We start from the raw sequence: 17,801 nt of genomic DNA on the forward strand, positions 1-17,801 counted from the left end.
GAAATATAGCCAATAGCCATGGTATAGATATAAGAACGTATACCTAATAATCTGACATTAAATTAGCAAAGTAGTTGAAGCACCGTGAATACTAAAACATCAACGGTAGCAGTCGAGCTATGAATATGAACTGTTATCCAACCGATTCTTTCCACATTGCCTTTCTATTAGGTTTGTGCAAGAAGTGATAAGGTAGCGGTTAGCATTTTCCTTACTGAACTCGCAATTTCGTCCATGGAAACCGTGTCTGCATCTGCATATATATTCATTCATCTTGTCGACGCAAGCGCCCTCATTCAAGCAAGGATTGGGTTCACAGTGCCCTAAGCCTGTAAGTGAAGTCAAACATAATATTTCCGCAAGTCACTTGTTACATTTTAAACGAATTCCAGACAAATGAACTCACCAATTTCACAGCGCCGCCCTCTAAAACCTTTGGTGCATTTGCAGCGGAAGCGACCTAACAGTCTGATACAGGCACCATTGTTCACGCAGGGGTTTGAAGCACAACTGTCGATTCCTTGGAAGAAAGTATCGAAATTATCGATGCACTCAGACCGGGCAAATCAGACTTGCACAAACTACTGAATTTTTAAAATGATCAGCTAGAACAGTGGTTCCCAACCTTTTTCGACCCATCGCCCCCTTTTCAAGCTCAACACCGATCATCGCCCCCAAGTTTTGTGTACCGAAAATTGAGCGTACAAACTGTAATCACCGGCCGGTTGACTAAAAAAAGGTCAACTTTACGACTCCAAGCCTAATTTGACACTTTAGTAACTAAATTTCCGTGGGTTGACTAAAAAAAAAGTCAGCTGTTTTGACGCGTCATCGTCCCCCTATCGCCCTTTTCGCTATTTTCGCCCCCCGTCGCCCCCTTTGTCCATTTTCGCCCCCCTATCACCCCCATCGTCATTTTCGCCCCCCTAGACCGCCAAATCGCCCCCTGGGGGGCGATATGGCCCACGTTGGGAACCACTGAACTAGAACAAGAACCTGAAATATTCACTTTTTTTTAAATTAGGACTACCTAACTAAAGCACAACTAACTAAAGGTTCAGTTCAGAAGCTACTCAGTAATTTTTATTTCGTCTGAATTGAGTCGGCTTTCCACAGGAACTGAACATGAACGTGAAATGGGACGGGTTTCTACACACAAAAAAAACAACCCCCGGCTACGATATTGTTAGTATAGAGATGACTCTGAGCTAATAATGCTTGAAACAACATCACACAACAGATCACCGATCGTGTTTTAAAATAAGTTTTCAACAGTGTTTTAAAAATTGCCATTTCATTTTTTGTTTCAAAAGTTGCATTATTTTACCGTAATTGTGTAACTACTTTCGAAAAAACTAATAGTATGAGCCTACGGACGATTTGCACCCGATATTATTGAGATATACGACATGGAACGGTTGATACACCCGAAATCGTTGTTATAGCAAGTAAATATAGATCATTGGTATACAGAATGGATGGACAGAATGGGCCGTGAAAGTGCTCCAAAACGAAGGAGTCCTGGTTGAAGATATTTTTGGTCTGTTTACGATGAACCCATATTTACTCCATATTTTCAATTGTCAATTTCAATCGACAATAACGTCACAACTGAAGATTTGTGACGTCATGACTAAAAAATAAACGAACGACAAACAAGAAAAAACATGTTTTAAACAAGTTTGTATTAATTTATGTTTTGTTTTAAATGCAACCCCACCGTTATCACGATTCACGCCAAACGACGACACGTGTTCTCCAGCAGTTGTCACGCAACCAACTATAGAACTACTCGCTTTTCAAAATGCGAAACCACAACTACAATTAGAACCACGCAAATTATCAGTAGTTAGTTGATCGTCAATTAACTATATATTTATTTTGCACAATTCTGACGCAAACCCTACGTTTTTCGCAATTCCGTCCGTCGAAGCCGAACACGCAATCGCAACGATAATCGTCAACCAGATCGGTGCATGATCCTTCGTTTTGACACAGTCCAGGCTTACAATCGTTGATATCTGAAATGAATATTCCAATTTGACAATATCCGATCCAATTGTGTTTAAGCATACTTTCGGTTACTTACCGATTTCACATCTTGGTCCATTGAAACCTTTTGCACATTCGCATTGGTAAGAATTCGTCAAGTCGATGCATGTTGCGCCGTTTTCGCACGGATTTTCGGCGCAGTCGTTGATATCTAAAATTAATCATCCAATTTGACAATCACCGATCTCTAGTTGAGTGTACGTTCGGTAACTAACCGATTTCACATCTTGATCCATTGAAACCTTTTGCGCATTCGCATTGGTAAGAATTCGTCAAGTCGATGCATGTTGCGCCGTTTTCGCACGGATTTTCGGCGCAGTCGTTGATGTCTGAAATACACACATTTCATATGAGAGAGCCATCACTTTTTCCAAATTATATGCTCGGCCCTATACTAAATGTACGGCTCATAGGTGCATTGTTGGACGACTAAAATATTTTCAGCTTTTCAAAATTAGATTAGAATTGGAATTACTGAATTTGTAAGTACTCGGAAATTATATAGTTTCCGAAATGAAACAACAAAATACAAGTTAATTTCATATCAAATAATAATTTATTTTTATAAGCATGAGAATTGCACATATCCGCACACCGGCACGTTTTGCACAATACAATTTCCCTGTAACATTTTCAGGATAACCTGAAAGATTAGAATTAAAATGATGGTATATACAGAATAATTTCACAATTATAATTTAGATGACAGACATTGTGCTCTACCTCTATCAGTCTCTAATTAGACTACTAGAATGGTTTAGTTGTCCCAGTTTGCATACAAGCCATTTGAGTATTTATTTCAGCCGATATTTACGCGGGGTCCCCAAACGGTGCGTTATACCATGTATTGTTCTTGTGTACTAGATATATCTTCCACATATATTTATTACATATATTACATGCATCTGGCACATTAGAACCATTGCGGTTCCATGACATTTATCACCAGAGAGATTTTTATTTATCGTAGCCTATTTCCAAATGTCGTTACCCGCGCTGATGTGGCGTAGAGGTTGCATCTAAAGCCCACTTTCTACTATCATCCATCAAACTCATGTAACCAAACAAGGGTCAGTATTGTACCCAAATATTCTAATACAGTTTGCCAAGCCGAGCCGAGACGAGAGGGGTTGCGGCCGGTGCAAATGATAACGATTGAAACAAGATTCCAATTGCACATTTTAGATCAAGTGTGATTCAGAGTGGATCTTCTTACCTATTTCACATCGATCTCCATCGAATCCTAAAGGACAGTGACATTTGTAATCCGCGATCAAATCCTCACACCTGGCCTTATTCAAGCACGGGTTTGAAGCGCAATCGTCCACATCTAGAAATATTCGCAGCAAGCATATTCATTACGAACTATCTCAATATGCAGTTAATTCATATCAACAATGAAGCGAAAATAGTCGATAATGGCTGATGTCATAATCGAGATGACGTCACAAAGTTGCCATTCATAAATGTTACGCACATCTAATCGATGCGTTACCACAATACACGTAGTACGCCCGTTGTGTTGTACAAGCGTCGTATTTATCGTATATAGGTGTAGACAGCAAAGTGCAATGCGCTTTTCGCCTTCCTCGCTACGTTGCTAGACACATAGCCTGGGGAACGCCTGGCGAATATACGTGTTCAACTGCCAGACTTGAAATGTTTCATTTCCATGAAAATAAATTTTGAAAAGCATACTTATTTCGCAATCCTTTCCTGTAAAGCCGTCAAGGCATGCGCAAGCATACGTCTTATCAGTCGCCAAGCTTGTACTACATTCAGCGCCATTCAAGCAAGGATTTGATTCGCAGTGGTCGATTTCTGTAGGAAAGCTTATTGGATGAAATCAACGCAAAATATAGTATTAACCTGTTTACTTACCAGTGTCACAGCGAGGTCCCGTGTATCCAGGAAAGCAGCTACAGCCAAAGTCGCCCGCGACATTATAGCATTTCCCTCCCGAGCCACACGGGTTTTCTTTGCACTCATCGATATCTGCATGGATCCATAAATTATTATTCGGTTGATATAGAAATCATTATATCTTGCTGTTCAAGGTTTGAAATGGGTTTGATCGTCAATTACTCGTTCATGAGCTCGTTTTTATATTCCGACAGCATGAGCTGCAGCCATTTGGAGTTATGATCGAATCACGTAGAAAATTTATCCTGGTATTTTCTTTTTCTCTGATGAGTATTACCAACTATATCCTTCCTTAATCCTAACTCATGCGGTATTGGAGATGATCGGCAACGAATTACTTCTACTTTTCAGTAGAACTCGTGTTGACTTCCAATTCCTGCTCCAGTGGTTTCGTTTTGAGACAATATACTTCCACGTGTAATTCAAGTTTATACAATCTAGATTTTATCAAGTAAAATGTAGTGTATGGAAAAACCTTTATATACACCATGAGTGCAATTGCCTTGATAACTAGCCAATGCAGAACCTGTATATGACAGTAACACATTATTATTTCGAATTTTGCAACTGTTTTAATCGCTATTAGTCACGCCGCGTTTGTCGCGAAAATGTATATTTTAATTTTGAAACTGGAACTAGCTATATACTTGGGTGACTAAATCATCCCAGTTGTCTAATTAAACTGATTAGAGCGAAATGTCGCCAATCTAATTCTAATCTAATTTGTGTTTCTATGTTTACATTTTAATCTTGATTTGTTTTCTTTGTTCTGAAAATGCTACAGGAGAACCGTATAATGCAAAACTAGCCATGATTGGTGTACAGACATTTGTAATTCTTGTGCTTAGGAAGATTAACTCTGATGAACGGAACTCGATTTTTGTTGCATTTCATTATTCTAATTCTAAATTAATTCAATTTCGAAGTTTTTGCGAATTGAGTAGAAATCCTCGCCTCTATAGCTCCAAGAAACGACTAACGACCACCTCAGATATACTTTGATGAAAGACATGATTGTATAGAATGATTTAATCTCGTGGAAAAATATAGTAGAAACCTTTGACATAAAATCAATCACACCAGTGATATACCTTCATCGCATCTTTTCCCTTCGAATCCTGCAGGACATTTGCACTGGAAATCAAAGTTGTCGGTTTCATAACATAATCCCCCGTTCGCGCAAGGATTCTGACCGCATCTTCTAATATCTGTAAGAGAAATTAGCAGTGTCGCCTGTCAAGATACGAGATGATTTGCTTGTCGCCAATCATGTCTCGCTACTTCAATGCGGTAGAATACATCTCTCTCTATATATATACTTACCAATAGTGATTGATTCTTTGGAGAACTCGACGTCACACCTTAGGCCTTTGTACCCCTTTGGACATACACATTCGAACCGGTCGGGGTGATTCGTGCACCGAGCCCCATTTCTGCACGGATGTCGATCACAATGATTTATAACTGCAAAATAGAGTTCAGGAAAATTGGAACTCGGAAACAGCACTCAAATGCGCTGCTGTTCACCATTCTCGCAAATTTCCCCATAGAATCCAGGCGCACACAGACAGACGTAGTCAGTTTCCCAGGACTTGCACACACCACCATTCATGCAAGGATTTTTCCGGCATACATTTACAACTGAAACAAATTACTATTGCTCATAAATTATCATTGGACTATCCTAATAAATAGGCGCTTTTTCAAGATCTTGATGACGATATTAACAAAACCCAGAAATCAGGTCTAATCGCAAACATACGATATGTTACAAACCACGGATATCGATTACTAATGATCCATCGGGCGAGATATACATTATACATATAAACCAGTGGTTCTCCATCGCCAGTCTAAGTTTCCTACCGGTCCGCCAAATATATTAGGATTTTACATCTCAATTCTAAAATGCACCAAGTTGGAAAGTTGTCCAGTCCACTAATAACTAGAGTAATGAAACGTGAAATTTTAAGTTGATTTAGAAATTTGGAACGTATTTTCCGGCATGGTATCGTATATAAAGAGTTCACGGTCTACTTTGGGCATATACGTCGCAATGGTACAAGTGTTAAAAGTAGCCTTTACAGCTCGTTTCGTATACAAGTTTATATGTGATTGCTACGGAGATTGTCAAACAAATGTTACATTCCGACAGTGCAATTAAGTGACCCATAGCAGCATAATAGAGGCTATATAGCAAACAACAAAAGTTGCATTTCTTTCAAACGATAGAAAACAATCCAGTTATTGGTCATCAACAGGACTTAGCGAGCTTCGCCTTTCAGAAACTTCAATAGAACCGCGTATAAATATCTAATATCAAAAGGCAGCAGCAAATGACGTTTCCAATGTCACATTTGAATTGCATACATTTATCGCTATTAAATTTAGGGTCAATTTGGATTTTTGAAGGTTCACCGGTCCACAACTTTTGTTTTGAAGGTTTACCGGTCCGCGGTGTCAAAAAGGTCGAGAATCACTGATATAGAATATGTATAATTACCGATCTTTTCTTCGCAATTTTCTCCGCGAAATGGTTCCGTACAATGACAGGTATATGAATTAACCAAATCTTGACAAACACCGCCATTCCGACATGGCTTGGATGCACAATCGTCTATGTCTGCAAAAGATTGCAATAGCGCTCATTATGTCACATAAGATTGATGAAGTTACCAAAAATAAAACTTCGCTGCAATTGAGTGCATAATTATCCTGTCGAAACGTCATTGTCTATATGGAAAATTGGCCTACAGCTATTCAGTACTCGACGAAAGAACCCTTGATTGCTTGTAATAAACATCGTGTACACTGTGTAGCGTACATATTATGAAGTGAAGATGACCTTGATATCAGTATCTGGCAATATGCATACCTAGAATAAGAGTTTTTTTTGGACTACATGCGGTAAATGCTTACGGAATTAAATTTATCATGAGGCACGTTTTTGTCTCACTAAAATCGCGAGAAAGTTGCACTTAATTTTTAAAAAAGTTGAATTTATAATTATTGTTAAATTATTAGGGCATGAGATACTCGTGAAGTTCACTGTATAACCTAACAGTTTAAGATTTACAGGCGTATGCTTGTTCCGTTTCTTTCTTCGCTGTTCAATCGATCACGATTCACGATTATGTTCTTTAGGTTTGAAGCAATTCGATGTCAGTTCCTGCACACCTGTCAAGTTTTTGACTTTCCTACTTCACGGACGGTCTGGCGGGACCGCCGAAAATTACATTTCTGTCTGGTACATAGCAAGAAAATAACGCAACTCGTAAATGATTTTCCCAAAAAAGTCAAACACCATAGTGATCATCCCCCCTCATCTCCCCCTAAAACAAATAAAATACCACACGCCAAACCCCGAGGTCTGCAAACTTGACCCGAGGCATTGCAAAACGCCACACTCTTGGCGACTTTAACAAAATAAACAGCCTGAAAAAGGTGACCCAGTAAAAATATAATTTTCAGCGGTCTCGCCTATGGGCGTCCGTGAAAAGGGGAAACTATCTCAAATTAAAGCGACATAATTAATAAAGCGATCTATTTACATATCGTTCGGGAACGGTCGTCCTTGGAAGGGGTAGTTAAACTTTTAGCTTGCAAGTCATTGCGTCATAGATAACATTGAGATGCAGCTAATTCATCATATAGCTCTTTGTTATGCAAATCAAAGAGAATAGAACTATACTAGAAATAGTTGCGCAATATTTTATATGAGTTGCTGTAAACGTGAACATTACTCACATCGAAACATTAAATGTTTCGCTACCATTAATCAATTTTTTTTTTAATCTGAATACTTTATCCGGGGCCTACGATAACTAAGTTTGCTTGATCCTTAAGCAATAATAATTGACTATGATTATTAATGAATCGTTCAGTTCAGTCATTACTAATAATATCATCAGATCAATGCACCAGAAGAATGCGATACAATGAATTGAAAAGATATGACAATGCTGAAGCGAATTGGAGTATAGTCTTTGAAATCAGACACCCACCTAGGCCTAGGCGATGTAAAAAAGAGGCATGCACAACGCACATGTGCGTACACTGAATGAAAAGTAATAGAAGAGCGACAAAAATCAGGTGGCATGTGACAGAAAAATGGCAACTCACTTAAATCACAAAATAGTCCTTCGTAACCCAAAGGACACAAGCATTCAAATCCGTCAACAAGATCGTTACATATTCCGTCGTTCTTACAAGGATTCGATTCGCATTCGTTGACCTCTAAACGAACATCAGACAATGGTGCGGAGTTCGGCTATATGGAAGACTTCTTAACTTACCAGTTTCGCAATAGCTACCTACAAACCCGCCCGAACAATTACAATAAACACCATTTGTATCGACGCACACGCCATTATTTTGGCACGAACTCGGTGAGCATGGGCATTGGGCATTCATCAATGTCCGAAGAGCATAAGAATTTGTGCTCGTAATGTGAGATATCACTCATATCATTGCAGTGATATTGAACATGGTATGTACAGAATGTTTCCCGATAGTGTGATTGCAATCCACTTAGTAATTTTATAGGCAAAGGCAGCAATATGCTTCAAGCTAATTGACACGGACTTGTGATCTACAAGGTCTATGCCGTTTGGTAATTAGCGCATTAGCAGGGGGTTCATCATGTTAATATATATGTATATTTGTGTTGTGATGACGTTGCAACCGACGTCGTTGATTGTCCATTCTGGTACAAACAATTCGGCTATTTTCATTGCATTGTGGAAACAGTAGGGCTTTACGCGTGTCGGAAATTCAAAACGCCTGTAAACATAGTTGTTTATGAACCACATATTGGTGGAGAAGATCTATCAAGTTACGGCCAACCAGGATGTTATTAGACCTTGTAACATAAATCAATATATTCCAAACTAACAGTATGGGAGTTTATGAGCAGTAAAGCAAAAAGTATACCGGCATGTATATTGCATCTCGCCCCTGAATGCGACAGTATCAGATAGGGTTGCATTTAAAACAAACGGTGTTTTAAAACACTTTGTTTAAAACATGTTTTAAACAGTGTTTTAAACATGTGCCTTTATTTTAAACATTTTTTTTTCAAACGTCGACGACTAATTATGCCGTAATTGTGTAAATACGTCCGAAAAACGCAGTATGAGCCTACGAACGACTTGCACCCATAATAGTCGTCGTATATGCGATGAGGGGGGCGGCTGGAACCCGCGAAATCGTCGTCGGTACAACAGTTTAGCATGTAGATCAGTGGTTCCCAACGTGGGCGATTTGGCGGTGTAGGGGGGCGAAAATAACGAAAGGGGCGATAGGGGGAGAAAACGGACGAAGGGGGCGATAGGGGGCGAAGACAACAAAGGTGGCGATGGCGCGGTAAAAAGGCTATATTGGAGTCAGGACGGTAACTGCCGCACCACAAACCCCCAATTGGTGGGCCGAACTCGAAAGGGGCCCAAAATTATTTCGTGAATTAACATAAATTATGGAGTAATTTTTTAGAAATTCCCGCAACATTTTCATACTGTAATATTTCTTCATTTCGGGGTACCCTTTCCCAACAAAAATACGCATGGTTCATGAAAATGGAGACTTCGACGTCGGCCATTACTGCGACACGACGCAACAATACATAAGAAGTTATAGATCATGTAACACGAGACTCTGAGAAGTGTGCCAGAACGATCAGCAGCGAGAGGACCTTGGCCTTGTGCTGACCGAAAACTTCGATATATATACATATATGTTTAATTGGCCATAGGCGCCTCAATGGCTGGCGTCGAATATTCCTATCCTTACGAGCTGAACCCGTCAGGAAAAATGCCACCCCACAGGGAAATAATTATATGCCACTAAAGAAATACCAATTTGAAACAATGTGTGTCTTTCAGTTTGGTACATTTTGGCGATTTCCATATTTTTTGACATAGCTGATATAGGTGGTCACGAAATAGCATCATGTAACGAATTCAATATAACAACGGGTCCGCCCGAAGATGTTTAATTATTATTTACGGGTCCCACCTTTACCAAGACACCACACTCATCTCTACCGGTAAATCTGATTACGTGAGCAGAGAGAGGATAAAAAATTGATAGCAATATATATGCAATTCCTGACCATATTGACCGATTCAAACATGAATTATATAAATTTGTCGTTTTTCGCGCGTTTAGGCGAAGTACGGTGACTCACCAAACAGTACATGAAATAAGGTATAGCTGATATGTAACGGCAAAAAGTCCACTGGTTGAGGGGCGTCTGGAGTTTGGTTTATCATCCTATTGGGGCCCAAGACCAACGTATTTTTAGGGGACCGACGAATTGCTGTTACGGTCCTGATGGGAGTCAAGTCGGAGGAATGACCTTTTTTTAGTCAACTCACGAAAATTTAGCTGTAATAGTGTAATTCGAGGTCGAACCGAATAGTTGAGCTTTTTTCTCATTAGTCAACTCGCCGGTGACCCCAGTTTGTATGCAGATTTTTCGGTTCCCAATATTTGGGGGGCGATGATCGTTGTGGAGCTTCAAAAGGGGGCGATGAGACGAAAAAGGTTGAGAACCACTGATATAGATATAGATCATGTTCTGATGGCGATTACCGGCGACCGGTAAAATGCTGCATAACGGTCTAGTCCAGGTTAAATATTTTTTGGTCTGTTTATTTTGTGAGTTTTGTGACTCAGAAAAACAGTCCCATGCCGTTTGCTGGCTACTGAACGACGCGTACGCCTAATCCGTCATCTAGTGCGGCATCAAGACGATCAACCAGCCGCCGCCATCATCAACCACATTCCGACGGAGCCATGGCGCAGAGGTGGCTTGAATAGAGCCACATGGCGCTCAACAATAGAGACCGAGCTAGCGCAACGCGGGCTACCGCTCGAAGACGCCCACGACCGCCCACGCTGGAGGCGCTTAATAAGGGCCCAAAACTGATTGTCTTGATGTTCCTTTGTTTCCTTTTTACTTTTGCCCTTTTATTTAATTGAAAGCCGCCATATATATATATGGTCTGCTTATGACAGTGGTCGGAAGCCCTTTTCGTCAGAAGACCCATATTTATCCTATACTTTCAATTGTCAATATCAATCGACTGTGACGCCACAATTATACATTCGTGACGTCATGGCTAAAAAAAATAAAAAACATGTTTTAAACAAGGGCCTTGTTTTAAACATGTGTGTTTTAAATTGATTTTTCATGCAACCCTAACTACAGATGTATTCATATCCTATGATAATGACAGCATGTAGTCTGGAATTGCAACGAGGATTGCTGTCACATCCATTTATTTTATACGAAAAAATTATACGGTAGAAAGGCCAATATAATTTGCAAGGCCAAAACGATCTCGCAATCATGTCTCCGGAATGGGAGCCAGTCGCGTCGATGGAAACCATCAAACGCGTAACATATGAACCGTTGTTTTGCACGGAGGCGATCCACATCTGTTTATAAATAGGAGCAAGTAAAATTCCAGCAATATATGTTACGCTCGAGAAAGCTATAATCAACATAATTTGCTTATTATCAATCGTGATGTGTCGCTACTTCAACGCCATAAAATGCGGATATACTTGCCAATAGTTATTGGTTCTTCGGAGAACTCGATGTCGCACCTTCGGCCTTTGTACCCAATCGGACATATACATTCAAAACCGTACGGGTAATTCGTGCATCGAGCGCCATTCCTGCACGGATTCGGATCACAATGATTTTTAACTGCAGAAATAAGTTCAGGAAAAATTTGATCGAGCAAAAACGACTAAATCATCCCTCGTTCACCGTTCTCGCAAATTTCCCCGTAGAATCCAGGTGCACACTGACAGGTATATTCAGTTTCCCAGTATTCGCACACGCCACCGTTTATGCAAGGATTTGTCCTGCATCCATTTACACCTGAAAGAAATTGTTATCTTTGTTCTGAAATTCCTGATGGATTTATCCTATTAATAGATAACGATTTTACGTAATCTTGATCACGATTGTAAAAAGATAAGAAATCGGTTCTTGGCGGAAATGATTGCGAAAAATTTCACATCCCGCCAGATGCTTACTTATCTTTTCTTCACAGCTTTGTCCATGAAATGGCTCCTTGCAATGGCACTTATAGGAGTTAACCAAATCTTGACAAACACCGCCATTCTGACACGGTTTCGATGCACAGTCGTCCATGACTGCAAAAGGTTCAAATAGCACTCAATGTCACATAAAATTGGTTGAATTTCCTAAATAAAACTTCGCTGCAATTTAGAGTATCAATATATTATTATAACATATGAAGTATGAAGTTCACAACAGGCGCAAGAGGAGGGGTGCCATCATGTAAATATAGATGTATCATTCAGTATCAGCTATAAAGGTTCTGCGTGTTGTCCCATATCACAGAAAGAATAAGACTATTTTCATTCCATTGTTCTAAACAGAAGGAGTTATACAAATGTAAGCAATTTAAATTGTCTGTAAACATTGATGTTTATAACTCCCCTATTAGCGAAGAAGATAAATCAAGTTACGCCCACCCAGCCAAGTCGTTAATCGACGTAATGTTCATCTTTGTAAAAACAAATCATTATATTCCAAACTAACATTACGAAAGTTTATGAACAGTGAATCAAAACTTATATTGTCATATGTATCGCATGGATCTGAATGCATCAGTACACAGATATATTCGTATCCCTCGATATTGTAAGTGCATAGCGCCAGATTGAGACAAGGATTGCGGTCATATGCGGTGATTCTGTATGCCAAAATTAAGTAGCCTATCGCAAAAAGAGATGATGACCGTTCAGTGGTTCCCAACCTTTTTCGTCTCATCGCCCCCTTCTGAAGCTCCACACCGATCATCGCCCCCCAAATATTGGGAACCGAAAAATCTGCATACAAACTGGAGTCACCGGCGAGTTGACTAATGAGAAAAAAGCTCAACTTTTCGGTTCGACCTCCAATTGCACTATTACAGCTAAATTTTCGTGAGTTGACTAAAAAAAGGTCATTCCTCCGACTTGACTCCCATCAGGACCGTAACAGCAATTCGTCAGTCCCCTAAAAACACGTTGGTCTTGGGCCCCAATAGGGTGATAAACCAAACCCCTGACGCCCCTCAACCAGTGGACTTTTTGCCGTTACATATCAGCTATACCCTATTTCATGTACTGTTTGGTGAGTCACCGTACTTCGCCTAACCGCGCGAAAAACGACAAATTTATATAATTCATGTTTGAATCGGTCAATATGGTCAGGAATTACATATATATTGCTATCTATTTTTTATCCTCTCTCTGCTCACGTAATCAGATTTACCGGTAGAGCTGAGTGTGGTGTCTTGGTAAAGGTGGGACCCCTAAATAAAAATTAAACATCTTCGGGCGGACCCGTTGTTATATTGAATTCGTTACATGATGCTATTTCGTGACCACCTATATCAGCTATGTCAAAAGATATGGAAATCGCCAAAATGTACCAAACTGAAAGATACACATTGTTTCAAATTGGTATTTCTTTAGTGGCATATAGTTTTTTCCCTGCGGGGTGGCATTTGTCCTGACGGGTTCAGCTCGTAAGGATAGGAATATTCGACGCCAGCCACTGAGGCGCCTATGGACAATTAAACATATATGTTTATATATCGAAGTTTTCGGTCAGCACAAGGCCAAGGTATTCTCGCTGCTGATCGTTCTGGCACACTTCTCGGAGTCTCGTGTTACATGATCTATAACTTCATATGTATTGTTGCGTCGTGGTGCAGTAATGGCCGACGCCGAAGTCTCCATTTTCATGAACCATGCGTATTTTTGTTGGGAAAGGGTACCCCAAAATGAAGAAATATTACAGTATGAAAAAGTTGCGAGAATTTCTTAAAAATTAGGCCTACTCCATAATTTATAAAATATTCATTTTATTCCCGAAGCTTTTCGGCTGACCCTCGTCAGGGGGAATATCGTCAGCAATAATACGAGAATTCGAATAACTATGTTCAGCAACAATATGTATCGCTAATTATGACGTCACAGAGATAATATACAAAGTTGGGAAAACGAGAGAACTACAGCGTTGGCATGGAGATAGCGAAGCAAAACAAGTTATTGCGCGATTTTCAAATGATACACAAATTCTTTCTGTTGGCATAGACTAGGTTTGCTCATAGTAATGATGGTGGACTCAAGAACAGACAAATGAAATAAATTGCGACCCTTAGCCAATATAGAGAACATGTCCTCGTGATAGTTAGCAGCACACGTTTGATTTTCTAGTAAATGTTTGCCTATAGAAGATTTTTGACCCATGGCCTGGTTATGTTAATTCAAGAAATAATTTTGGGCTCCTTCCGAGTTCGGCTCTCCAATTGGGGGTTTGGGGTGCGGCTAGCGTTGGGACCATGGGAAATCCCGATTCCGGGATCCCGGGATTTGAAGCAATCCCGATCCCAGGATTAACCCCAATGAAATCCCGGGATTTGTGAACCGCATCTGCCAAGGCTTACGTTGCGTCATATGTCATTTTTTGGTAATAAAGCAGTGTCACAAACTCGACAGATTGTCTAAAACATTGTTTCTTAACTTTACGTCCCTGAAGTGCCCCTTATAGAAAATGGTCTACGTCTGGCGCCCCCACCCATGTTTTAAGGATATTTCACCAGCAAATTACGAAATCGTCCAAGCGATTATAGTCTTGATCAGTGGTTCCTAACCATTTTGAATGTCGGAGCCGCATTTCAAACTTATGAGTATACGTAGGGCGTCGCAATAAAACACTCGAGTAGACTACATCCTTATAACGAAAATTTTAAAGGTAGCTAATACCCTACCTTTAAATCTCACCATCTAGCAAACTCAAAAGCATGCACATGCTCATAGACTTCTATAGATTGTATATCTGTTATTTTAGCATTGGTAGATGCAGATTGGCAATTGCTATACATTAAAATAAATTGAAAATGCATGTCATTACCACAACATACTATTTTGTTGTTATGTGATAGCTCTTCAGTCTTCATTCATTACAGCACTTGATACACAATCTTGCGGGGGATTATTCGCAGAATAATATTGGACTTATTGCAATTTATACTTGACTATGAGCCGTTATTTTGATGTTAGTCAGATTGTGTCGAAATTTACTCTTCAGAAAGACGATAGATAAAGATCTACGAGCAGCAGAACTCAAGATATATCGTTGTCTGACGGGTATTCATCCGTGCATTTGACGCTATAGTCTGCAAGAATTCTGTTTCTCTGTTCTCAGAAGTGGCCTTGGACGGCTTTAGACATAACGAATACCCCTAACTTCAGCATTCATATACAGAAATTGCCTATACCAATTGATAGAAACGAACCACTGTCGTCAATTTTTGAGGTCACTCAAGAGCCGCAAGAAGGCTACCTTTAAGCCGCGGTTGGGAATCACTGCTCTTTATGGTCGCATGTTTTGAGTCAATATTTCCAGGAGTAAATGTTGTTTATGTAGCTTGTATGTATGTGTATTTTATTATTTTGCTAATCCCGGGAAATCCCGGGATTGAGAAGCGAAAATCCCGGGAGATCCCAACCCCGGGATTTTAAATTTGAGCCCGAAGTCCCAACCCTATGCGGCAGTTACCGTCCTGACTCCAATTTAGCCGTTTTACCGCGCCATCGCCCCCTTCGTCTGTTTTCGCCCCCCTATCGCCCTTTTCGTTATTTTCGCCCCCCTAGACCGCTAAATCGCCCACGTTGGGAACCACTGCGTTATAGCTTGCAACGCCGAACCGATCTTGTAATCATGACCTTGGTAACCAGTCATACATACCGTCGAGCGAATGACAAACAGGGTTGCATTTAAAACAAAAATCAATTAAAAACAAACATGTTTAAAACAAGGCCCTAATTTAAAACATGTTTTTTATTGTTTTTTTTTTTAAATATTCAATTGTGACGTTAAAATGGATTGACATTGACAATTGGAAATATAGGGTAAATACAGTCCCTTTCACGAAATATCTGTACTATAACTGTTGAACCGACTATTTTGAGGGTTCCAACCATCCCATATCAATATACGTCGGCCAAATCGGCTGGTAATTGTCCGTAGGATCATACGACATGTTCTTCGTGAACTATTTACACAAGTATGGCATAATTTTACAACTTGAAAAAACACAATTTTTTTTAAAAAGGCCTTTGTTTAAAACATGTTTTAAAGAAATTGTTTCAAAACACCGTTTGATTTAAATGCAACCCTAATGACAGAAGTATTGTTTTTGCTTTGAGCTAATTCACACGAGTCGATAATTGAGAGCGAGGAACTTTGCAATAACAGCCGTTACTTTACTAGGTGACAAGTCACAACTGTTGATATCACATTAGAGGTAGGCCTATACAGTCCAAACACAACGTAAACAACCATGCACAGGAATGCAAATGTAACCATATACCGTATTGACAAAGTGGTCCGTGGAAATCCTTAGTGCATTGGCAAAACAATCCATGCTCCTGCTCTAGACACACACCGCCGTTCTTGCAAGTCGACGCGGAACATAAACTGGAAGGGGTTGTCTCAACTGCAAGATACATTCGACCAAATCAAGTAATGCAATACGAGTGTTGTCTGCTGGATGATTGCCCCGATGCAGAAAACGACCGGAGTTTCAAAATGGGCAACTGCAACTAAAACTAGGCCTATCCACTTTCCAAAACTCGTAGCTAGAACTAGAACTAGAGCTAGCGACTTTACCAATCCGCAACTGACTAATTAAGTAAAACACAACTAACAAGATTGGAGTCTGAATCAACTCATTGTTTTTATGTTATTTTATCGGAATCGGATCGGCTAGCCACAAGAACATCGCTGCAGGACGTTGGTAGTATTGACTCTGCGCGATCAATGGCTGCAAGGACATTACATTATACCGGTATCACGATTCCCGCCAAACGACGACACGTGACGTCTAGTTGTTCGGCAACTAATTTTGTTTTAAAATGTGGAAGTACAACCAGAACTTCTAAAAAAGAACAGTAGTTAGCTGACCGTCAACTAACCAGATGGTTAGAATGTTAATAGATTAACTATAGAGTACCTCCGCACCGAATTCCTTCGTATCCGTCAGCACATACACAGGAAATTCCTTCAGCATCTTCAACGCACGTCCCGCCATTGCCACAAGAGTTTGGGTTACAAGCGGGGATCTCTGTTTTAAAAGTTTGTATACGCATTCAAAAATATTACACTACAGATACTCGGTTACCTTGTTCGCAGTTGTAACCTGTAAACCCGCGTTTGCAGGAGCAGCTGTACCCGCTTTTACCGTCGTTAACGCAATTTCCATTGTTGTAGCATGGTGAAGAATCACACGAGTTACTATGGATTTCTGGTTAGCAAAATGACAAAATATATTTCTGAAAACTTGTTGAAAACTACCACTTCTGCAATGAGTCATAGACTAAACATCCATTGGAGAGTCATATTAAATGGTTCAAGTTGTATTTGTATGCTAGTTTATTACGGCACTTTTCAAAACAATCTCAAAACGATGTAATGTAGACTGAGTAATGGTATCATTTACTTACGATATTCGCAACGCTCTCCATAGTATCCTTCTGTGCAGATACACTTATAGGAACCCCCGATCAACTCATGTCTACCTTCGTTCATGCAAATATTCAAGGCTTTGGGTTGCAAATCTGAAAGTAGGGTAGAGTGGGGCAAAACGCCTATCGTAAGGGAGAAACGCCCTAAAATCCTCCGTGTTATTCGAGTTGGCCTAAATTTCATAGTATCAACGCGAGATGTTGTACCTTATCCAATATGAATGTATGGAAAGCTTATGTATCGTTTATCAGCAGTAAAATCATGA

General features: G+C 39.9%; 2 protein-coding genes across 2 annotated transcripts in view; one reads left to right on the plus strand and one right to left on the minus strand.

The window, feature by feature from the left end:
- LOC145449861 (sedoheptulokinase-like) overlaps nucleotides 1–17,801 on the plus strand; it is a 105,296-nt gene that overhangs the window by 31,737 nt on the left and 55,758 nt on the right. The gene's annotated exons all lie outside the window — the stretch shown is intronic.
- Nucleotides 1–17,801, minus strand: part of LOC145449952 (uncharacterized) — a 34,596-nt gene that overhangs the window by 8,647 nt on the left and 8,148 nt on the right. The window contains exons 9-29 of the mRNA XM_080328393.1: nucleotides 17,515–17,628; nucleotides 17,193–17,315; nucleotides 17,025–17,135; nucleotides 16,383–16,508; nucleotides 12,025–12,144; nucleotides 11,753–11,866; nucleotides 11,549–11,689; nucleotides 8,271–8,435; nucleotides 8,098–8,211; nucleotides 6,479–6,598; nucleotides 5,503–5,616; nucleotides 5,299–5,439; nucleotides 5,067–5,183; nucleotides 3,934–4,047; nucleotides 3,751–3,873; nucleotides 3,269–3,382; nucleotides 2,268–2,381; nucleotides 2,090–2,203; nucleotides 1,908–2,021; nucleotides 407–520; nucleotides 216–329 (exon numbers count right to left, since the gene is read on the minus strand). Coding sequence (XP_080184519.1) covers nucleotides 216–329; nucleotides 407–520; nucleotides 1,908–2,021; nucleotides 2,090–2,203; nucleotides 2,268–2,381; nucleotides 3,269–3,382; nucleotides 3,751–3,873; nucleotides 3,934–4,047; nucleotides 5,067–5,183; nucleotides 5,299–5,439; nucleotides 5,503–5,616; nucleotides 6,479–6,598; nucleotides 8,098–8,211; nucleotides 8,271–8,435; nucleotides 11,549–11,689; nucleotides 11,753–11,866; nucleotides 12,025–12,144; nucleotides 16,383–16,508; nucleotides 17,025–17,135; nucleotides 17,193–17,315; nucleotides 17,515–17,628 — 2,541 coding nt within the window. The remainder of the gene's footprint in view (nucleotides 1–215; nucleotides 330–406; nucleotides 521–1,907; nucleotides 2,022–2,089; nucleotides 2,204–2,267; nucleotides 2,382–3,268; nucleotides 3,383–3,750; nucleotides 3,874–3,933; nucleotides 4,048–5,066; nucleotides 5,184–5,298; nucleotides 5,440–5,502; nucleotides 5,617–6,478; nucleotides 6,599–8,097; nucleotides 8,212–8,270; nucleotides 8,436–11,548; nucleotides 11,690–11,752; nucleotides 11,867–12,024; nucleotides 12,145–16,382; nucleotides 16,509–17,024; nucleotides 17,136–17,192; nucleotides 17,316–17,514; nucleotides 17,629–17,801) is intronic.

This window comes from Botryllus schlosseri, chromosome 11 (assembly GCF_051294905.1).
Source record: "Botryllus schlosseri isolate E-star chromosome 11, Bs_hap1, whole genome shotgun sequence".
Lineage (NCBI taxonomy): Eukaryota > Metazoa > Chordata > Ascidiacea > Stolidobranchia > Styelidae > Botryllus > Botryllus schlosseri.